The 23,511-nt window shown below is 43.9% G+C and overlaps 5 protein-coding genes across 5 annotated transcripts; all 5 read right to left on the bottom strand.

Moving 5' to 3' along the window:
* Positions 1-2,079: 2,079 nt before the first annotated feature.
* On the bottom strand, positions 2,080-3,371 carry BDW43DRAFT_241278 (uncharacterized protein). The gene has a single exon (XM_032039679.1). The coding sequence runs from the start codon at positions 3,235-3,237 to the stop codon at positions 2,236-2,238; it is 1,002 nt and encodes a 333-aa protein (XP_031903480.1). The 5' UTR covers positions 3,238-3,371; the 3' UTR covers positions 2,080-2,235.
* A 2,051-nt stretch (positions 3,372-5,422) lies between these two features.
* Positions 5,423-6,751, bottom strand: BDW43DRAFT_267320 (uncharacterized protein). The gene has a single exon (XM_032040990.1). The coding sequence runs from the start codon at positions 6,698-6,700 to the stop codon at positions 5,810-5,812; it is 891 nt and encodes a 296-aa protein (XP_031903481.1). The 5' UTR covers positions 6,701-6,751; the 3' UTR covers positions 5,423-5,809.
* A 2,216-nt stretch (positions 6,752-8,967) lies between these two features.
* Positions 8,968-10,238, bottom strand: BDW43DRAFT_241294 (uncharacterized protein). Its single transcript, XM_032039680.1, has one exon. It carries the CDS (start codon positions 10,154-10,156, stop codon positions 9,134-9,136), a length of 1,023 nt encoding a protein of 340 aa, XP_031903482.1. The 5' UTR covers positions 10,157-10,238; the 3' UTR covers positions 8,968-9,133.
* Positions 10,239-13,903: 3,665 nt separating this feature from the next.
* Positions 13,904-15,201, bottom strand: BDW43DRAFT_308326 (uncharacterized protein; the record flags this gene model as incomplete). The annotated part of the gene is made up of 2 exons (XM_032046475.1): positions 13,904-14,324; positions 14,372-15,201. 2 exons carry the CDS (start codon positions 15,199-15,201, stop codon positions 13,904-13,906), a joined length of 1,251 nt encoding a protein of 416 aa, XP_031903483.1.
* A 3,092-nt stretch (positions 15,202-18,293) lies between these two features.
* Positions 18,294-19,246, bottom strand: BDW43DRAFT_308327 (uncharacterized protein; the record flags this gene model as incomplete). The annotated part of the gene is made up of 3 exons (XM_032046476.1): positions 18,294-18,710; positions 18,755-18,865; positions 18,932-19,246. 3 exons carry the CDS (start codon positions 19,244-19,246, stop codon positions 18,294-18,296), a joined length of 843 nt encoding a protein of 280 aa, XP_031903484.1.
* Positions 19,247-23,511: the final 4,265 nt, after the last annotated feature.

Below are 23,511 nucleotides of genomic sequence, written 5' to 3' on the forward strand. Positions count from 1 at the left end.
TGCACAGCTTCAACTGCGACCAAAATTTTCTAGACTACACTTCTTGGTATGTCATGACATTCAGTAACGGGCAGCCGGGGTCACCGCCGAGCCTATGATTCGTCTTACCTATTACACTAGAGACGCCACATTGTATCAGCCAGCCAGCCAGCTCCTATAGCACAACTTGGGTTCAGCTAACTCCCACACCTGGAATAGACTTAAATAGAAAGGAAATACTAATCAAGAGTCACAATATGTGACGAATTCACTGGTGTTTGCGCTGTTTGTACATAGCTGGCTATTTCCCCTCACACGTCTCGCGCCCCCAACAACACTTCCTTCTCTTTCCCTTCATGCTTGATATTCTAGATAAGATAGCACCAATATTATCATATTGATCGGCCGTCACACAATAGGCGCATGACGCTGGATTAAATACAAACTCTCTCCACTTTGCACCGTGCCATTAGTTAGGGATATCAATTTTCCATCAATCACGCGGTTGTCAAAAGGGGCAATGGGTTGGATTTAGTCATTGCTCGTGTGGCAGCGCAGGGAAATTGAGAACTATAGCACCAGCGGCAGCCCTGGGCACTTAGCCTCCCACTTGTACTGTCTAGAGGTGTGTGGCTAGCTGATGTTGCAAGACGCATATAATAGGGCAGGGTTTATGTTACAATTTGTCAGAGATAGTCATGTGGGACATGAACCATTACCTCGGACCAACCCGCCACTATCCTCTTTCGATAAGGATCAGCTCCTGGTGTTAACCGGATTCAGAGTAGTTAGGGCATCTCCTGGTTCCTACCCACTTTAATTATATCTATAATTCTAATCTAGATTACTAGTTAATTATTAAGCTAGCTGAATAAATTTATATAATACAGCTCCTCCTGAGTAGTTATATAAGCTTATATTGGAGCTTATCTTAAGCAGGTGGCATCTTCAATAAGGTTAGTGCAGTCAATCATTTATACAAGGACTTACTGAAACAAGCTAATGTTAACAGGGTTTTAGCAGTTTGTATTCATCACTTATGCAGCTGTTATTCTAGCATTAGCTAGAGCTAACCGCTTTCCTAGTTGCCTAGTTTACTAAGCACTGCCTGTGATGATCCTGTACACCTTGTAATATGTAGTAATATGTATGAATCATATCTAAAGTGGCAATCTAACGAAACATCAAACGTAGAGAAGGAAGAGAGTAAGAAGGAAAGAATTCTATCATATAAGAACTGTGGGATCTTGTGTTGTAGGATCAGATTAACAGTGAATAGAGTAGACCTGGTGCCTCAGGTAGGGTTCGGCCTAGGCCCTGACACTACCTAGCAAGGCATGATGTTGTGACTCTAAGAGGGGATGTGTGTGGTGTTTGAATACAACTCATGAATTAGAGGATTTATATACTATAGATAGAGCTTCACTGCTTATGGAGCACTATATTAGAATGATATAGATACATTCCCTCCGACCTTTGTTCCATACTGTGGTAGAATTTATCTGCAAGCCCATGTTGGTACGGCAGGTACATTTAGTATGTTCGTACATAATACCGTGGTGAACCACGGTGAAATTCCCAGGCTGACCCATCACGATATTCTGTACTTGACGCAGCTATATATGGATAGACGGATTCAGTTTTACTATGAGTAGATATCCAACGCTTTCCCATAACTAGAAGGGTGTGTAGTAATAGAGAGACATTGCCTACGATTCCTATAAGTTAGAAAAAGAAGGTCGACAAAAGCAAGACATCGAGGAGAAACTTCCAATGATGCCTATAACTATGGGCACATCAAATGTTCGTTAATTGGTAACCTCCATCTTTCAGCCGCTCTTGATATTTGTAATCTTCTCAACCTTTCTGGACCAAAACGCACCGGGGAAAGCAAACGGACTCGAGACAACCTCCATAGACTGAGCCTACTTGCACGTAGAAACATTCCGTGCCATGCCTTGGTTCAATAAAACACAGCGCAATAGGAAAATCAAAGAATCACTTGGACATTGATTCTGACGATTAGACTGGTGAGCTGATGTACAAAAGAGGGTAAACAGTTGGGTGCATAGATGGCCAGAAAAATCTTTATCATCAGACAAGGCTCATTCCAGGTTGCGGCAGCGGCAAACAAATCAACCAGGGTTTATCTAATTGGCAGACTAAGAGCCCAGCGGACGGTAAGCCAAAAGCATCTTCCCCCATGCTTGATCCTCTCTGCACCAATTTGTACCGCTGATGAAATGGCCCATTATTTTATTTCGGGGAGACAGGAACTGCGCCGATACACCTATACCCACCTGAGCCTGTGGGCGGGTTCTCGTAGATGTCGGCCATGCTACAAACAGGCTTGTCGCCGTAATACCAATAATTGACGCCCTTGCATGTGGCATCTGCGGAACAAACGGAAAGGCATTGGTGGAACCCGATGTCTCCGACTCCACCACCATGATTACCATTAAAACCAGCTTCCGACACGCCCCTACCGCAGTATATTTTGTACCTGATGCCACCCATTGTCAGTTCCTCCCCGTCCGGGCATGGCAGTGTCTTCTGAAATTGGGTTTGCAGGGTCGCATATGCCGTCCGGAGTTGAGTCTCTTGCGCTTGACAGGTGCCATAATTTGTTAGCGCCGTGTTTCTCTCCTGCTGGAGTTGTGCGTTGGTCTTCTCTGCGGCATCCAACTTCGTCGTTAAATCATTGTTCTCCTTGGTCAAAGCATCCTTCTGGCGCTGGAGCTCAACCTGCTGCCGCAGGCACTCTGCGTGGTTAGACTCGCACTCTTTCCTTGCAGACTGGCAGGTGTCTTCGGCCATCTTGCATTGCCGGAGAGCCGCCTCCACTTTCTGGCAATCCGACTTAGTGCTTTTCTCCAGCAGCACCCAGAGAGGCGACGGCTTTGTACCGGACATATTCGTCGTCAGATAACACCGGCCGTACTGGTAATCCCATGTCCCCGCCTTACAGTCAGTGTTCTCCGCACAGAGAGTCGCACAGTCATGTATACTGCCGACCTTATGAGGCACTTCTTCGCCGGCTGGATCCGGAGTTAACCCACACTGGTATCTGAATTGAATATTATCGACATAGCCTGTGCCGCTCTGGGATTTGCTTGGGCAGCAGGCGTCATAACTCGTCTTTGGGGAGACATTGCTCGAAGCTAAACATGTACTGTCCGAGATGAGAGACGCCTGATTTGCAAGAGCTGCAGTCAGCAGAAGACAAAGCCAGAGCCAAAAAATTCGTTTTAGTGCCATAGTGTCCGATGTAAATCTAGTAGAGGCTTGATCAAGAGAATAAATAAGACGATTGGCAAATACTAGAATAATTAGGTATCAAAGAAATAGATATCTGTGGTAATAATAAGTCAATTTACCTAGCTAGCGCGTGCCGTTATATATTTAACTAGAGGCTTTGATCAGGAATACACATACTCAGCACTGTATATGACTACAAAATAGTGGACTACTCCGAACGGCATGCCCGGCATGTCATGATAGTAGAGCCATCTAGAATTACTGTTGACCCTATAATTTGTCTTACCTATTACACTAGAGCCGCCACATTGTATTAGCCAGCCAGCCAGCTCTTATAGCATATCTTAGGTTCAGGTGGTCCCAACAGCAGAAATAGTCCTAAAGAGGAAGTATACCAATTAAGAGGCACAACAGGCGCATGGTGCTGGATCAAATACGAACTTTCCCCACCTTGCGCCGTGCCTATAGGTAGGGAAATTAAAATTTTCCATCAATCATGCGGCCATCAATAGGGACAATAGGGATTAGACTGGGTCACTATTTATATGGTGGCGCAGGCAGATTGGGACCTAGTAGTAGCAGCAGCAGCCCCGGGCGCTTGGTCTCCTATTTTTACAGTCTAAAGATGTGTGGTTAGCTGATGTTGCAAGGGGTGTATATTAGGGCGGGTTTTACGTTACAATTTGTCAATGACCGTGTGGAACATGAACCACACACCTCGGACCAACCCGCCACTATCCTCTCTTGATAAGGATCAGCTCCTGGCGTTGACCGGATTCAGAGTAGTTAGGGTATCTCCTGGTTCCTACCTACTTTAATTGTCTCTATAATTCTAACCTAGATAACTAGTTAATTATCAAGCTAGCTGAATAAGTTTATACAATACAGTTAGCATATAAGCTCACATTGGGGCTCATATTAAGCAGGTGGTATCTTCAATGAGGTTAGTGCAGTCAATCATTTGTACAAGGACTTACTGAAACAAGCTAATGTTGACAGGGTTTTAGCAGTTTGTATTCATCACTTATGCAGCTGCTACTTTAGCATGAACTAGAGCTAACCGTTTTAATAATTGCCTAGTTTAATAAATAAACACTACCTAGCAAGACTCGATGTTGTGGCTCCACATGCAAGTGCATTCAAATCACGGCATTACAAGTTGAAACAGCAGGAATGAAATTGAAAAGTGGATTACGCTTAAAAGAATTAAGGATAAAAAGGTAGCATACGCTAAACATCACTAAGCCTCAGTGTCTAAATACCATGAACTAGCCTAGGCCTCGCCATAACCCACAAACGGGTTGGAGTTGCCAACCCGTTACCCTAACCCGCAGATTTGCGTCACCCGGCCCTCAAACCCCCACGGGTAACCCGCGGGTTACCCTACCCGCATATAATCCGTTTTTGCATAAATCTCCCGCACCTTTCCTAAAATAGGATGGATAACTCGGTGAGTCAGTAGCATAATATTATACTGTCACTAAATACACCTTTGATTTAGCTATTTTTCTTAGGTATCCCCTTGTTAAATATAAGATATATAGTGTAGATATACTGTGTAGCATATATATTATAAATAAAAGAAGATAAGTCAGTATTGGGGATTTTGTCTGTAATTATATATTTTGTAGTTAAACGTATATATTTTAATACTTGAGAGCAATACTGTTAGGTGTGGTATGCGTCACCTAACCAGTGCGATACTATATAAGGCGCTTAGGGAAGTTTGAACCCTGATGGGTTCAAACATAGTGGTCTTTTTGACTAGTGGAAAGTTCAGACCCTAAGCTGAGCCTAACAAGTACCATTTTTGATACCGTAAAAGAATTTTAATAAAAAATTTTAAGACCTCATTTTTTATTAGTTTAATAAACTTAATAGATTAATAGCTATATTTTCTTTCTATATAAATAGATAGATACTAAAAATACATAGAGAAAAGGACTTTTACAGAGATAAAACATAGTGTAAATTTCATAATTTATTTTTATGTTTGATAACCCGCGGGTAGCCCGCAAAACCCTCACAGGTTACCCGCGATCACCTACAACCCGCCGGCGGGTTACTGATCCCAACCCGGAACCCTCAAATTTGCGGGTTTTGGGTAACCCGCAACGGGTAACCCGCGGGTTATGGCGAGGCCTATTGCTTTTCAGGTACCCATCAGCTACTCCAACAACTCGCTAAGACGTAAAGTTACATATACTATGGGATTGCCTATGAAATACAGTAGAATCACCATGAGAACCTGTGTAAAATTAGCATATAATACCGTCATTTATTTTCTTTGCGGGTTTAGAGTTTGGGTTGAAAACCTAAGTGTTCACATTTCTATGACAATTCTATTGATTATAGCTACCTACTTTGCTGCGTATATATCTCTGCAAGACCATCTCTGCATTTTGCGGTTGAAATGCCGAGTGGTTATCTAGTCGCCTAAAAGTGGTTTATCTTAGAATCCCGGATAGGTAGTATTGATGCTGTCGTACTGCACCTCAGAAGTTTGGTGACGCAGGGGGCAGAGTATAACACAGCCCCATCCTATCTTAGCAGGGAGGCAGGGAGTGAGAGGCTACTCGCAGGCCCCGGTATTTTTATTGTAGGTGAAGCCAGTTGCACATTCACTGCATGTCTGGTGTTCAGCACATTTGGCGCCGTCCCAGTACTGAGCTGGCGGGCAAGGTTTCACGCAGCGTCCTGTAGCTTCATCGTAGGTGAAACCATCTACACATTGGCTGCACGTCTGGTGTTCAACGCATTGGGTGCCGTCCCAGTACTGAGCAGGTGGGCAACGCGGGATTTTCGGCACGCAGGTCCTCATGGCTGCATTGTAGGTGTAGTTGTCTGGGCATGGGTATACCGGATCAGTACACTTGGTGCCGTCCCAGTACTGAGGAGGTAGACAACGAGTTTCGCAGCGTCCTGTGGCTGTGTTGTATATGTAGCCGGATTCACACGGGGGCAGCAGGACTGTAACACACTTTGCGCCGTTTGAATACTGAGGAGGTGGGCAATGTTTCTCGCAGCGCTTTGTTACCTCATTGTAGGTAAAGCCTAGTAGTGCACACGGGGTTCCCGGGTCAGCACACTTGTTGCCGTCCCAAACCTGACCAGACAGACATGCCGGAGGTATGCAGCCCCTTGTGGCTGCATCGTACGTGAAGCCATGTGCGCACGGGGGCAGCGGGTAATCAACACACTTGGTGCCGTGCCAGTATTGGCCAGGCGGGCAAGGGGCAGGCATGCAGTCTTTTCCATCAAAGATTGAACCTTTCGGGCAACATTTGATTTGCCCTGCTGTATCTTTTGCTGGATAGATTTCGTTCAGACTGTATCTACCCTGGAACAAGACATTTTCTTTGTTTTCTGTGCCCAGCAATACCTGCTGTGTCTGTCCTGTCTCTTCTTGCCCCTGACCTAGTGTTAAAAGCATGGAGATGCAGAGGAATCTGAACTGTCGCATTTTGGCGTTATTGTGCGTTCAAAAATAACGAAAATGGACACAGTGATAAAAAATAGGATAAGCTGTTTTGAGTTCCATAGGGCCTTTTAGCTTCTTTATATGTCTAGACCACGCTAGTGTCTACTGATGTTTAGTTTGATTCAGTAAGATTCCATGTTAGTCCCTTCGCCCGGTCTGGGACCTCTAGCTAAACCATGGACATCATTACTTTTCTTGGGTGGCGCTTGGGCGGGACCTGAAGTGAAAGGGCAATCGCAGTATATCCACTAGTCTGGACTAGTGTGTTGAGTCCAGAGCGGCCCACGAACTATAGGCATACGGGAACCCTGTTCTAAATCCCGGCCGGTGCTCTGAACTGTTTTGGTGGCTGAGCAGGCGTAGTTGCTGGTTCTGCCCCTCTCGCGGGTTGACTTCTTGGCGCCCAGAACCAATGCAATGATAACTAAGGAGACCATACCACTATATTATTCTGCCATGTTTTCGAAGCACTATATATAGGCTCCGAGTTCCTACAAATGAGGATAGAATAGACGACGGACTGTCAGTGGTTGCGCTGTCTTAGTGTTCACTGACCTAGCTGATAGCCGATGAATCTAAGACAAGACTAACGCTATCCAGATTGGTTCATTTAATCTCATATACAGTCCGATGGCTCCACAGCGTTATTACAGACGCATTGTGACATTAAACCCGCCCCAATGCATGCCTGAGTAACATCAGCCAGCCATAGACCTTTTGACGGTACGGAACAGGAGGATACGCACCCGGGGCTGCCGCTGCTACTGCAAGGTCTCAATCTACCCGCGCCACCGCAGGAACAGTGACCCAATCCAATCCCTGTTGCCCCTTTGATGACCACCTGATTGATGGAAAATCGATGTCCAAGTACACCAAAAAGTAGAGAGAGGTCAAATTTAATCCAGCAACATGCAGCGAGTCTGCATTTTACTTAGTATTTCGTTCTATTTCTGACTATTTTGTAAGGGACTTAGCTGAATCAATAGTTGATTAGGTAGTCTATCACCAAGAGACTAAGCTAAAGAGAGGAGAAGAAAAGAAAACATGAAGCTATTGTGTTGTGTTGCCCTTATGGGCCAAGGGTCACGTAACTATCACTCATTCATTATTGCCTAAACCTCTATCCGTGATATATTTCTGCTTTCGAGGCCAGCTGAACACCAGATGAGCTGCAGAGAGCTGACTGGCTGGTACCCTGTGGCGAACCTAGCCTAATAGATGAGGCAGGCTATATGTTTGTTTACCGCTCAGCTGCCTATGGTTGCCATGACCTGCCAGGTGGTGCAGTCCACTTGTCTTGTGGTCACAGACAGAGCCGGAAATCCCTCCATGGTGAATCATCTATGTCACCCCTCTTAACTAATAAAATGAAACCCCCAGCCAAAATATAGAGTGCAAAGAGTCAGCTTGTTAGCTCAGTCTACTATTACCACGGGCCCATTCCCCTTCATTAATCTTATCCCAGCACATGTAGATGCTGCCTTATCAGCGACTCCAAGCAGGCTTTTCTCACATCCAGCCACTACAAAAAGGCTTGATGATATCTAAGAGAAGACATTGATTCATTATATTCGTTAGTTAGATCCTCCATATACTCCGCCTATACTAAAATCATTGAGCAGAATATAATTTAGATAGTTCTCTGAAATATAGAAAAGGAACTATCACATAATCTTGACATAGCTCCATTCAAGTATCTAAGTTTCATCGTGATCAGCGATATCAGATACTGCTTGCATATTATTAGGACGGTATTGTTCTTTCGAATGTCTTTCAGAGCTCGACCGATGTCTCTGTCTTTGCGGATTTTATCAAGGAAAGTCTCCAGCATCGCAGAAAATGGCCTGAACCGAAGACTCAGAATCTTCTCCTGGGATCTGCCCGTAGAAAGGTCAGGTCCTTTGCTGGTCAGGGAGTGCCAGTCCTCACTGACCCCGCCAACTGTTCTACACCTTCAACTGCACTAGCAGTTCTCCTGCTTCCTTATATCTTCTATCACTGTACGGTACATCCAAAAATGTTTGCTTTATTTCCTTATGTCTCGTTTCATTCCGGGTTTGCAATTTCTTGAACGACTCATGAAACCGCAAACCAGAGGACCCGCATACTGTAACAGAAATTAAACTAGCAAGGTCAGCACAGGGCCCCAAGGGAGTCCAAAGTCCGCAAGCTTACATGAAACGGTACATTGCAAGTACATACAATACGTACACGTATAGCTATAGGAATAATCTACATGTCACCAAGATGCGAAGAGCCTGCGTATGACCACAGACGCGCACACACATATACCCCCCGGCGCGCGGGATACCCAGAGTTACTGGAACTGAACCTTTCTTATCTGAAATTGCAATTATCTCTTTCCCCACCAGCATGCATGTTTCCAATTTTCGCCCAGTTTACGTCCCAGAGTGTTTACAGAGGAACAGCAGCTATGACATTCGGGTAAGTCGCGGTGACAACAGGGGGGTTCTGGTACTCAGAAAATAACCAACACGACTTGTCCGCATAGCCGTATACAAGGCCGCGACACTCCGGCCGAGCAGAGCAAGCCGTTGAACAGTCATAAAAGCTACTAGAGCTGAACGAGTAGAAATTATGCCGACTAAATGTTTTCTGACGAAAGAGTGCGTATATGGTCGGGCCAACTCGGATAGAGCTCGTGAGTGGATTAAGTACTGCTGTTTCTACCTGGGAAACATGTGCTTGACAGTTGTTGTAATTGGTCACTGCTGTATCTCTCTCCTGCTGCAACCGTGCCTTTGCGCTCTCGCAGGTATGGTAATTTTCCAGCGCAGTGTTATAATTACTCACTGCAGTATTTTTCTCCACCAGAAGGTCTGAGTTTGTTTTCTCGCATGTATTGAGGTTGCTCACAGCGGTGTCTCTCTCTTGCTGAATCTGCGTGCTTGTAGTCTGACAAGTGTTGTAATGTTCCACCGCTGTGTCCCTTTCCAGTTGTAGCTGCGAATTCAAGCTCTGGCAGGTGTCTTCGGCCATCTTGCATTGCCGGAGAGCCGCCTCCACTTTCTGGCAATCCGACTTAGCGCTTTTCTCCAGCAGCACCCAGAGAGGCGACGGCTTTGTCCCGGACATATTCGTCGTCAGATAACATCGGCCGTACTGGTAATCCCATGTCCCCGCCTTACAGTCAGTGTTCTCCGCACAGAGAGTCGCACAGTCAAGTATACTGCCGACCTTATGAGGCACTTCTTCGCCGGCTGGATCCGGAGTTAACCCACACTGGTATCTGAATTGGAAATCACCGACGTAGCCCGTGCCGCTCTGGGACTTGCTTGGGCAGCAGGCATCATAATTTTCCCTCGGCAAGGCTTTGTTGGAGGCAAAGCATATGTCTGAGTTAGGAGGTGCTTGATTTGCTAGGGCTGCGGCCACCAGGAGGTAGAGCCAGAGCAAAAGGTCTGATTTTGGGGCCATAATATCCGGTATATCCAGTAAAGACCTAGTAAAGACCTAGCAAAGACCTGAGAGAGGAAAGAAATAGACAAAGTCCACGGGAGCTGAGATAAGATTCCTGAAGAGAAAATTGGTCCGTGGTGGTAGTAAACCAAGATAGCAAGTTGTTCTTTCAATTATATATTTCGGCCACGGGATCGCCGAGGGCAACACTATCCAGCATGCCATGACAATTACGGCCAGAGCCACCATAATCTGCCTCGCCCATTGGCCTAGAACCGCCACATAGTCTCAGCCAGCTATCCGGCTTTCTACAGCACAGCATGGGCTCAGCTGACCACAGAAACAGAAATAATGCGAAATTGTAGAGAACCACGGGAAAGAGCCGAAAAACGCTGCGTGTTGCTGGGTCTTTTATGGTCTCCCTTCGCTTCTAGTCCGCGTTTATAGACAAAATTTTAATTTTTCTAGCAAGAGGAGACTACTGGGCTCGGATTTGTTCACTACTTTTGTAATGGGGAAGGTAGGTTGACACCTGGCAGCACCAGCGGCAGCTCCGGGCGACAAGATTCCCATTTTATCCTGTCGGAAGATCCATGGCTGGCTGATGTTGCACAGGCGTGCATTTAGGCAGGATTAATGGTACCTTTCGTCAGCAATGGAGCTGTAGGCCTGCACCACACCTCGGACTGACCTTCCGGAGGCGGGCTCTAGTTTAAAGGTTGTCCTAACCAAACCGAAACTTTGCAGGTGCATTCAACTAGGTATACCGTAACGTACTTTACCGCCTACCGCCCGATTTCCCAACACCAACACCGCGTTAAAAATGAAGCTTTAGAGCCACATACAATTAGAACTATACCGAGATCTTCTAAGGTAATAAGATTAAACTCCTAATACGCCTATATAGCGATTATTTAGTTCCGAAAGCGCTGTGGTAGGCGGATCTGCCTTCGTCGACGATTTATGGTGGGAGGGGCCTCAAGAACTTCAGGCGCTGGGGTAGTAATAATCTCTTGAATATCTAATTTAAAGGATGTTGAGAACTTTTCCTTATCTACTCTGGCTATTTTAAAGTCATTTTAAAGCTATATAGATGCTTCCTTAGCCAGGCGCTCTCTCTCCTTTTACCACTTCTTTTACTTTACCTCTTGGAGGCGAGCTTCTCGTGTAGAGACCCCTCATATCTTTCTCTCCTTACCTATAGTTTTATTATTTCTCGTCTTTTATCTGTTACCAGCATAGCTTCTTTTTCGTTTATGGCTTTGGCAAGCTATATAGAGCCTTCTCCTGGTTAACCTGCCGAACCCGATAGATCTTGTTTGGAGAGTAAAAGTCTACACCACTATTCTTAGAGGTTTAGGCTTTAATATATAGAGATTTCTCACGCTGACGGAGCAGCTTCTTATTCCCAAATATTTTTTTTCTAAAGCCTATATTCTCTATAAAGAGATAGTGTATAGTCCGGCTTCACGTCTTAGTATTTTTATCTTTAATATCAGTTAAAATCTCTCTAATAAGCCGTTTGATCTTTCTCCAGTCTTCTGCATGTAAAACAAATCTAGAAGAGCTACTAGAAGAGAATCATTGGTCCTCTATCTTTTTAAAACGGATCAATACAATATTCAAGATTAAAAGGCTATAATCTAACCGATCTCTATGTACTTTCGATATTTCTTGCAGATAAGGCTTTTATCCATCCTGGCTAAAATAGCCTGAAGAAGTCCCGCCTAGTAATAGAGCTTAGGCCCTGGTGTTCTTTCAAATAAGCTTCTAAACTGTTGCTGTTGCGATGAATGGGGCACATCATTGGTGTTTTTGCACTGTTTGAACATTGCTTGCCTCAAGGCCTATTTTCCCGCACACGTCTCGCGCCCCCGCAACACTTCCTTCTCTTTCCCCTCACGTTTGAAATTCTGCTTGAGATAACACCTATATCATCATACTGCTCGGCTGTCATAGCTGTAAGCGGTTGCAAGCGGCCTAGAGATACTGGTATCTAGCGGTTGCAAGGAATGGAGCAGAATGAGGCAGATAATGTAAGGGACTCAGCTGAATCAATAGTTGATTAGGTAGTCTATCACGAAGAGACTAAGCTAAAGAGAGGAAAAGAAAGAAAACATGAAGCTATTGTGATGTGTTGCCCTTATAGACCAGGGGTCATGTGACTACCGCTCATTCACTGATTGCTTAAACCTCTACCCGTGACAGATAAGTGGACGCAAGGATTCTATTGGCTTCACAATAGTTCAAGAACATCATGGTGACATGAGAAACTTGGCCTTCTAAGATTAGAGCCCCCAACGCCTGCCTGCTTTGGCCTTGATCTCCCGGTCAAATACCTGCTTTAACTATCCAAATCCGAGGTCATCATTGGTCCAACCGGACACAGAGAAGGCAAAGAAATATTGGTGTTCTGCAGGAAAATTAGTCGTCTGTAAACTAATACGCTTTCTCCAGTATAACAGCTAACTTATATATGTACGAATTTTTAGGTATCTAAGCTCCTCTTCGCGGAGCTTTTCGGGTTCAGCCGCACTAATTGGCGAAGCAACATCTGCAAGTCATTGTGTATCCCGAGTATCATGATATCACACCGTGGAGTGGTGCTGAAACTGCGGATATTATATATCACGATATCGACTCGGTTCATACGAACACCATGATTAGCGTAGGGCACCTGCCCCACGCACAGTGGTATGGTGCTCGCCCTACATACTATATAGAGATTAATACTACTACTGGAGAACTCGAAAGTCCTTTCTTCATGAGAAAGGGCCAGTACAGGCGCGTACGTTACTCTTACTACACTCCTGATTCTCATCCGTCTTTTAATAATACCGATGCTGATAAAGCACGTATAGATGCGGAGAATGCAGAGTGCATCTAGCAATGGAATGGCGGACCACTCCATGTGATTTTCAGGGTATATATGACTTAGGTAGAGACACGTATAAGGGTGCAGGAATATGTTGATATGGAGAGCCTACGGCTACAGAGTAGTCTGGTTTTTGCAGCGAAGACATACAGCAATGTCCCAATCAGACGTGTTTAGCAATATACAGAGGGATAGGCCGTCGTATATTGTATGCAAAATAATGGCGAGTGTCGCCGTTAAAACAATATAAAATAGACACAATGACCAGAACCAAAAACAAACCACTCAATTTTCTAAGTATTTGGAATTGATTCTCCAGTCCCGACAATACACAACTCAATCCAGTAAAATAATTTTATAGGAAATATCAGAGCCTACATGGCGCCTAAGGCAGCAACCACGTGACCTAACCACAACACCAAGGAATACCTCTGTAAAGTAGATTTAGACCTTAAGACAATCAATCCCACACACTTGAGCTACACCAGCTCTATCAAGAAATAAAAAACATACAATAGCCGGGATTCGCTGGTGGTCACCCACCCAACTACTACCCGGCCGGCGTGTGGCTTAAGTGCGGCCAGAAGTCGGGTGGCTGCCTCCCGGGTGAGCTAGCGGGTGAGCCGCTTTACAGTCGCGCGACTTAGGGTGAGCTTGGGTGAGTGCACAATAGATGGGGTGAGCAGCTGGCTGGCACTCACCCGAGCGTGCGCGACCTGGCAAAAACTTACCTAAAAGTGAACCTTACTACCCACTTCGCTTACAAGCTATACTACTCGGTCCGGATCATCCTTGTTCCGTTAGTGTCACGTATCCTCCAGTGATTCTCTGGATCATTGGCTGCTAGCTTTCGCTTCTGTGACACCAATATAACACACTAAAAACACTTGTTATTTATTCAGGATAGTATTATCCAGTCCTGAATGATACCAGCCCCGGTTTACAGCTGATGGAGGAGGGTACGCATTCTGCGATTGATCAAATTTTGCCCGTTTATAAATAACCTCCCAGCTCTGGCGCAAATTATGCTCCGCTGTCGGGTCATCCTTAGGACTACCTCTTGGTATCAAGCGAGCATGAAAGGTAGTAAAAGCTCCCGTAAGTGCAACGCGGACTGAACCCTTAAAACCATACAGGTAGGTTGGCAGCTTTGTAGCGTCATGGAAGGCGTCCGCGGCAAGAACATAGCCTCTTGCAGGGAGGGGACAATGATCGAGAGAGGATTGGATAGCAGCGGCATCAACATAGAAAAAGGTATCCTGCCGGAGTCCTGGTTCTATCTTACCTTCATCACGAAATTTCCGGAAATAGCTAGATATATTAGACATTATAAGATATAGAGCTAGACCTAGACCTACCCGCAGATATCCTCAAGTACCGCATTCTCGTTCACTGGATCCTCAGCCCACTGGATCTTCCATCGCTGCTTTAAACTATCTGGAGTCCAAAATTTGTCCTTATGATTTTGAACAAAAGTCAGACCTAGATCAATAGCCTCCCGAAATTGATATTGGAAATGGCGCCAGGCGGAATCATCATGAAATGAGGTTCGAATACAGACAAAGCCCCAATGCTGTTGGAGCTGGTTACCCCCACGAGTCATCCAGGGAATATTGTTGGATATTCGGATATTGTTGAGATCATCCAGGGAGATTCTATCCCGGGCCACTCGGTCCAACTCCTTATGCCGATCATAGGATTTGTTTGCATTTGCCCGGGCTTTCTTCTCAATATCGGTCAAAATAGCTTCCTTCACGGCAATGTACGTGTCTCGTACATTTACCGGCCAACGAATCACATCTCTTGCCTCTATTGCATCAGGGTCACTGTTGTCCATCAGATAAGATGGGCCCCAGAGGATAATATTCGTTTCAAGACGGCTTAAATTATCTGTTCTTGCAGCTTTTTGAACAAGTTCTTCGATTGTTAATCCAGTATGTGCCTTGCAGAAGTCTTCGCATCTTCCGTACGGGTACCGTTTTAGAATCTGTTGGCGCTCATCGAAAGTGAGGCAGGTAGGGTTGGTAGCCCCCTGCTCCCATCGCCCTACAATTTTCTGAGAGGGAATCTTTGGTGGAGGTCTCTGGTAGGGGGTTAACCATGGTGCAAGAAATCCAACTCTACTGAAAGTTGGGGAAAAGAGAAGGTTAATGATGCGAATGAACAGACAAATCCGGTGGACGCACATGTAATCCTTAAAGTTGTCGGAACACGGACGGGACTTCCCCCATAACGTAACTAACTGGTAAACGAGCGGGCCATGCCAGTCGAGCGGGCCATGTTGTATTCCATATAAAATGGCACTTTCATAATCCAGGTATCTCAACAACCAGAGATGGTAGTAATATAATATTTGATACCGATATAAATATAGGGTATTTAAATAGAAATTATATTTTAATATATTTTTAATATATTTTTCTCACATTTCAAATACAATTATAGATAAATTACCAAAAATACAACCTAATTTATGTTACCTGATATATTATTAGATCTAGAGCTTTCTCTTTTTAATATCTATATCTGCAGTATTGAATTAGTATATATACTAAGATTCAGATCACTACTAGCCTTGGTTGTTGAGGTACTTGGTTTCTAAAAGTACTCTTTTGTATGGAATAAAGGTGGCCCGTTCGACTGGCATGGCCCGCTCGTTTACCAGTTACGTTAAGTTAACTATGTAATGACCAGGTTACAGGTCAGCTGGCACTGTTCTAGAGTTGGGATGCCGCGCTAGTCAATCACCTGACTTATAGTTCTTAGTAAAAAGTTTGAATAATTGCGCTAAGCACCTGGTCGCGTCAACCAACGCGTCAAAAAACCTCATGTTCTCAAACACCCACCATGATACCTAGAAGGGTCCCTTTGAGCCCTTTAAGTGCTAGTATTGAGCGCAATCGACAGCTGAATCCACCCGAACGAGCTTATATACAGGGACTTTATGAAGGTGGTAAAAAACCCACTAAAATTGCAAGGCTTTTGAATTGACCCCTCCAAACCATTTATACTACGCTGAACTGAGCATCTTTAAGACAGGATTTTGAAGCCCAACCACGTCCTGGTTGTCCAAAATCATATACAGATAGAGATAAACACTTGCTGATTCACAATTAAAGAAAATCCCTTTATTACCTACCAAGAGGTTCAAAATACGCTTTATTTAGCAATTTGCCGTTCCATATTATACAATATATTTCAAGAGACTGGGTGTGGCAAATGGCATGCTCAAAAGTGTCCAAAATTAATACCAGAAGTAGCAAGACTACGGTATAATTAGGCTTTAAAATATAAGGATTATACAGACTGTGATTAGGACAATATTATATAGTCAGATAAGTACTCGGTTAAACTTGGATCTAGCCAGTACCATAAATGTGTTTCGCCTTAATCTACACGGAGAAAAGTGGAAAAGAGAATATATTCAGCCATATAAAAAGAGTAAGGCTATCCGGGTAATAATCTGGACAGCTATTTAGGACTAAAATTACAGTAATCTTGTATGTTTGGAGCGTTATTTTAAAGCCAAAAAGCAGGGCTATATAGCAAAGTCTTATATAGCCTTGTTGGATAAAATGCTGCCTACCATTTGGGAACCTGGTCTTATTTTTATGCACGACAATGCTCCCATTCATTCAGCTAAAAAGATTACCAGTTAGTTGTAAGATAATGCGATTCCTTGTATGGAATGCTACTATATTCGCCTGATCTGAATCCCATTGAACACATGTGGTTTCCACTTAAAGGTGTCTGTGATGATCCTATACACATTAGAAAGATGTATTATTCATATCTAACGTAGCGATCTAACGAAACATCAAATGTAGAGAAGAAAAAAGAAAGAAAGAAAGGATTCTATTATACAGGAACTGTGGGATATCAATGTTGTGAGATCTGATCAACAGTGAATAAAGCAGTCTTGGTGCCTCAGGCAGAGTTCAACCTAAGGCCCTGACAGTGTCTATGACTTGAACCCGGACATTAAAAGCTGCAAGGGATCGAATAATAAGAAGATAGAGGTTTTATAGGAGGCTTTAGAGCAATTATAGACATTGATCAGTCAAGATATTCAAAGTGTAATAATAAAGAGTATGAAAGATTATGTTAAGGCAGTTTTGGAGGCAAAAGGGTGGTATACAAAATATCAGGCGATTTTTCTGATTTTTCTGATTTTTCTGAATTTTTTGCATATTTTTATGGCTTTTTACCATTTATTTTGCATATAATATATTCAAATCAATATGATCCCTTTCATGTTGCAAGATATATAGGTTGGAATACCCTGGGGGGCGCCACAAAAATGTGTATATCTCAATATACGCATCTACGCGTTGAGACAGTGTACGCGTTTCTATCTATTACTACTTATTATTGAAACTATCCCTCTTTTTAAAAGATTTAAAGCAATAGGTAGTCTTGAGGGGGCTGATTACTTTGTCCGTGTTAATAATATAACTAATTATTATGGCTTGAAAATGACCATATCCTTCTTCAGCTCGCCCATGTCGTGGTCTTGCTGCCTCTGGTAGATCTGTGTCTTCGCATATGGCCGCTGTAACGGAGCGTCATGTGGCTACAGCAAGGCAGCTCTCTTCATACGGCGAAGAGGCGTTAAATCTATCTTAAATTAACCGCCCTGAGAATACTTCAAAAGTCTATAATCTAAAGCAGAAAGAATGGATAGTGGGCCAAATGAATCGGATTTCCAGATGGCGAGCTAGTTATGGAACATACGCTTGTCTAGTTTCTTAAAGAGGAAGTGCTCTGCCGTGAAGTCCGTTTCTGTCGCTATAAAAAGTCGCGTACAACTGAAGAAGGGGAGCTGATTACCCGTATCCTAGGGAAGAGCGCTGTACAGAGCTATGTATCCGCTATTATAGATCTCTGGTTATACCAAAAGAGCAGTAGAGTTAACCCAAATCTAAATCCTCGGGGTGTGGCCGTCACCGCACTTTTAGATGACCACGCGCGCCAGGAATATATATGAAAACGGGATCAATATCTTGATCGAGCAGCAGGCACCATGCTGGATGGCTATGATGAGAAAAGGATAGAGGCTTTTGTTTAATACTGCTGGAATAGCTGGGCGCAAAATGTGCCAGGAAACTCAGCGCAGAAAGCTGCAGGGCATTGAATCTCACCTTTGTACGGTTGTAGATTTCCTTTTCTCGCACTATATGACTACACGGGGCTAGTCACGCCGGAGTTTGCAGTTTGCAGATCTTTTTACTATTTCTTTAAAAAATGAGGGCCCTACACCATGTTTTTTAATGGTTATGATTATGGATAACGGCAAAACAAAACTTTTATATCGTCATCTATATCCATCTCATCCTCACTCGGAAAGCCTGTGGTATCAATCAGGAACACATTGTCTTCCTTCAGCTGCGTTTGGTTTTCCTCAATGGCTGCCAATATCTCCCCTCCATTTGGATGCCCATTGTCCCTAGCCTCTGTCCAGACCTTTGCCATCCCTTCTAGACGGCGTGTTACCCAGGACTCCACACGCTCCATTCTTGCAATAACAACGCGGTAGAAAAACTCAAGGTGACGCTCTTCAAGCTCGGGAAGGTCTGTCCCGGGAAAATTATGGTTTACTCGGGAGCTATAATGGTTCATTTCATCTCTGATTACGTGAAGGCTGTCCGCCACAATCTGCTGGATGTTTCTGTTCATATACTGGAAGGAGTAGAAAGCCTGGAAAGTCAGCCAATGAAACCCGTAGGGAGGCAGGAGCTTACCTGGTTAATAACAGACATTGCCTTATCTGCCCGATCGACACTATCCGGAAGCCTCCAGTTGTCATATCCGTGATCCCGCCATTTGGTGTCGGTCATGAGGGCCTTTCCCGCCTAAACACGCTCCTTGTATCCGTTCAACCCCTGCTCTGTGTTGACATTCCGTTGTGGATTATTAACTGACCCAAAAGCTTCCCACAAGCGGTCTACCGGCCGGCCGGTTCGGGGGCTTGTTGGATCCCAGGTTGAATAGTCTTGCTGGAACGGGCTATTTTCATCAAACCATACGCCATCCATAGGACTAGTACCTGTCCAATCTGCAGTATACGTTGTCCCGTCTGGGTCAATGTTCACGCCAGTCATGAGAAACTCTAGCATATGCGGGAAGTATTGAAGCTCCATACCATGCTCTGTGACGAAATTCAAAGACGAATCTGCGGCATCATCCGTAGTATCCAGATTGTTGCAATCATAGGGGTCCTCCGCTGCATGCATTCCCGCGTTCGGGTTTTCCGCAAGAAGCGCTTGGCCATTATTGCCAAAAAAAAATATGCTAAGGACCAAATAGTAAACCATGGCCTGTTCAGCCAGTTAACGCCAAAAGGACGACGACCATCCCTGACACACTCCTCAAGATTACGCTTAATTACATATGTTTGGCTGTACTGATCTGAATACGGCGCGCTGGTGTCAGGATCAACCAACAGGTCAGGATCAACGCGAGCAAGTTCTGATCCACTGAGACACCTCAGTGAGGAGTTTCCTACAGAGCATGTTACAACCCCACTGTCATCAAAGAGGGGAACAGCAGGTAGATCTGGAATATCGCGTGTCTCTGATAGCGCATTGCCTCCACCTGGGTGTAACACATTCACGTGGCCTACTTGCCCGATGTGAGCTGCGCTGATTCTCTCCCAACCAGGAAGATCTCTGGTAATCTCTACCTAATATCCTGCATAGGAATTGCAGAACACTACTGATCTATCATTCTTTATATGAATGTCACTTAATATATTCTTCTAAGCTTGCATGCGCATTAAGTAGCGTGGATCTCCATCCATAAAAGTATAGCTTCATGGACATCTTGAGATTTAATCCAATCACGAGTACTATATTATTTGTGGATCTCTTCTTAATAGACAATGCAGATAATGGCATAAAATCTGTCACCACGTTCCCTGTGAATGTATTTTTAGACATAACATCGGTAACTCCACCAGTTGGATTGCCCAACTTCAGAGATTAATTTAAACGGGTTAACTGGGTTAGATTATTCCTGGCAATAAAGTTGGCAGTGAAGTCAGTATTAATCTCATGTCCTGCTCCTGCTAGACAAGCACCAATATTTAGTTCTGGCCAGAAAGAGCAGATCCCCGGATGGCTGAATCTAAATAACAATATTGGACTATTCCATAGGCTTCTTTTATCAAGGCTATTATTAATATTGAGGTTTCCCTTAGCATTAACCTTTACAAAGCCGTTATATAAGATACAAGTATCAAAACGTCTGTAGGCTTTCTCAAAATGAAATATCAGTAAAATAGTATTTATAAATAAGAAGCTAAAGCACATCTCCTCTTGAATAATTCTCTAATATCAATCTTGAGAACGCTTGGCTGGTGGCAAGAATTAGAGCCCTTTAATATAATTAGTAAGCTACTGAACTTGTCCTTATTCAATAAGAATATACCTTTAATAGTAATTACTATTTTACAGAGTATTAAGTTTGTTTTTTAGATATCCTTATTTCAGCTCTAGAAGCGACTTTCCAAACCTTGTTTCTGAACAGAATCAGCCTGTACAATATTATTCTAAAATTCCGGGGTGTTTAAGTAATCAATACAGATATAGATGTCCCCTAAGTCACGCTTTACATGGGTGAAGTTATAGTTGATCTCAAGATCATATATAACTGTAGATTCACCTATCAACCGTTTCACATATGAGGGTACATACTGGTTGTCAGAGACCCTCAGAGTATGTAAGGTAGCATAGGTGCCAGGGCCACAGCCATCAGGCATATGTAAGAGTGTTCTATATACTACACCGTTACTGATCGATCTGACAGTCAGTAGCTTCTCCCTCGGAGCAAACCATATATACAGTACTGTATCCCGTCTAGCTAATAGCATCACAATCTAATACCTCAAATCCTATGCTATTCTGATATCTAAGCTTGGTAATAGCTCCTAGAGATCCATCAATAATTACTATCCTAAGTATCTGCTGGTTCGGCTCGCTTACCACTGGCTTGGAGTCCCCTCCTAGATTTTGTAGATCATAATTCGGGTAATCATTTTTTGGCAGCAATATAGGGAAGACCTTATCTAGTTCCATAGACAGAAAAGGATTAATAATTCTTAGCGCGTTGTAATATAGTACCTTCTGCTGACCATTAAGCCCAGCAGTATATTGTGAGATAGTATCGCTATACTTATCCAACATAAACTCCACATCAGTATTACTGCACTCATTATCATCACAAGTGCTCTTCCCCACCCAGTGACAATTCTCAAAAGCACTCTCACTTAGGCAGCAGTATATGCCGCTGCCTAGCATTGTTGGCTGATATCTCAGCAATTTTTATGTATCCAGTTTTACATTTCTGCTTCCCTTTCCCCCCAAAGATGTTGGAGCCAATATAGCACGCATTAAGCAGCTTCCTGTAGCTAGAAGCCTTGCAACACGCTGCCTGGAAGTCTAGACAGTAATAGTTAGTGGTCACATGGCGTGAGTGGAACAGTGTTATCTCCCCTTTATGGCATTGCCCGTGACAGGATCAACTGCTCTTGCCACCTCTCCAGACACATGATTGAGACATAGTGTCAACTGGGCAGCATATTATACAACTCTCATGGCCCTTACAGTTATTCTTGAATGCTTCCACCCCGGTGAACGGCGCTAGCTCATACCCAGCCGGACATGAAGGGACAAGAGAGCAATCTATCTCACTGCATTTTTAGCCACTACTAGAAGCCCAATGCTCAGTGTCTGGAATTACCAATCGAGTCATCATGCTCTTATAGTCTCCTACACTATGCCCTAGAAGACCTTCTAGGGCAGAGAATTGATTGTCATCCTGGCCAATAGACCAGATCATGACACCACCAAGGCCAACATCATTCGCCCAGTTAATCTTTTGCTTGAATGTCTCTTTATCATCAAAGTCCACCCACTGGTCACCTTTAAAGAACAAGTAATTCACAGCAGCTACCTTATCATGGATAACCTTGGGTTTTTTAGTAGTGAGAATATCCTGTATCTCAAAATACGCTAGGGTTCCCGCATTGTCTGTTCATGACCCCTTCTCAGCTGCCGCAGTAAAAGAACAGGCAGGATGTGTACAACTTCTGTCCTTCAACTGGAAAGATCGGCCATAGAATCCAAGGCCCAGAACAACTTTGCCTGGAGGTACATCGTTGCGCCAAAGCAGCTCAGCAGATTGTTTGATCTCTGTCAGATTTATGTGCGCTGTATGTACAGTTTAGTTATTAAAACAATTTAATCAGTATTAAGATGAAGCGGGATGAAGAAACATACCCAATACTATACTTCCAATAGGGTTGTCTTGGTCCCAGACTCCATACAGGTCATATAGCTCATCAGGTTAACCCTGTTCAGATTAGTTGGGCCTTTGCTTATATACGGAGAGGACCTACCAATCGGCATATTCAAGCATAGAGGGAATGTCGAACCACTGAAGATACCAGTATGTTAATGGTATTGTAAAGGTAAGGCCATAGGTGCCCCTTTCTGGATTGTTGACAGTATTTCATAACGTTAAGCTTCACGAAGTTCTGTGTATCCTCCTTCTTTCCCCACGGTCCCCCGTCCCAGGGTATTTCCAGTCGAAGTCAACACCATCAAAACCATAATGCTGCATAAAGTCGACCAAATTGTCTGCGAACTTTTGGCGATTAATCTCCACTGAGAGATATTGGATTAGTAACCTGTATGCAAAACGGGGCCATAATGAGACTAAGGCATGCTGTTAAAGCGGATGGGCAGAAATAGTGAGCGCACAAACTAGAAGCGATATTGCCAAACACCGGCTGTGTAGCGGTGTTATTGTCTGAAAATGTCCATCCACCAAGGGTAGTTAAGCCTTTCACTCAGTTCCTTCATTTCAGGGCATTAGTCTCTTAATACTTAATATTAATATTATAGCTGACTGATATTGTCCTTGGATTTTGATCAAAGTAGGCTTCTCTACTACAAGGAAGCGCGATGCAAAGATCAAACAGCATGTGGAAAACATGCAGGTCCTCATGGAATCACAGAGTGCACGGCTGAGGAAGAGCGTTGTGGAGCATTTGTAAACTGTTCCATTATGCTGAGTGTTGCATCACGTGGTTGACTACGTTAGTTAAGACAGCTCAACAGACTCTGTGAGGTTACATGATGCAGCCTTAGACTGCGTATAGCAAGATGATTAAAATTTAAAAAAAAAAAAAAATTAAATAAATTGTTGTGATCTCAGGGGAAAGATGGGCAGGATGATGCTGTATCAGCTACACGTACGTAGCCTACTGAGGACCGGATGCCATTCCGATAGATCTCAATTCTACGGACGACTATATCAACTATCTTGACTGCTTCTTCTTCTCTATCTCCTAATGGGTAAAGCCTTCAGGGGCAGAAGAGTTGGTGATCCGGCCAAGCCACTAGAGCGATCACGTGTCTCGTATAGATTCATATCATAAATAAACATTAATAAATGCCACTAAAACATAACATGGTACAAACCCTATGTTCACTAT

This window comes from Aspergillus alliaceus, assembly GCF_009176365.1.
Source record: "Aspergillus alliaceus strain CBS 536.65 unplaced genomic scaffold BDW43scaffold_8, whole genome shotgun sequence".
In the NCBI taxonomy this organism is placed as follows: Eukaryota; Fungi; Ascomycota; class Eurotiomycetes; order Eurotiales; family Aspergillaceae; genus Aspergillus; species Aspergillus alliaceus.

Excerpts from the sequence above, each read along its gene's own strand:
- BDW43DRAFT_241278 (XM_032039679.1), bottom strand. The coding sequence starts at position 3,237 with ATGGCACTAAAACGAATTTTTTGGCTCTGGCTTTGTCTTCTGCTGACT.
- BDW43DRAFT_241294 (XM_032039680.1), bottom strand. The coding sequence starts at position 10,156 with ATGGCCCCAAAATCAGACCTTTTGCTCTGGCTCTACCTCCTGGTGGCC.
- BDW43DRAFT_267320 (XM_032040990.1), bottom strand. The coding sequence starts at position 6,700 with ATGCGACAGTTCAGATTCCTCTGCATCTCCATGCTTTTAACACTAGGT.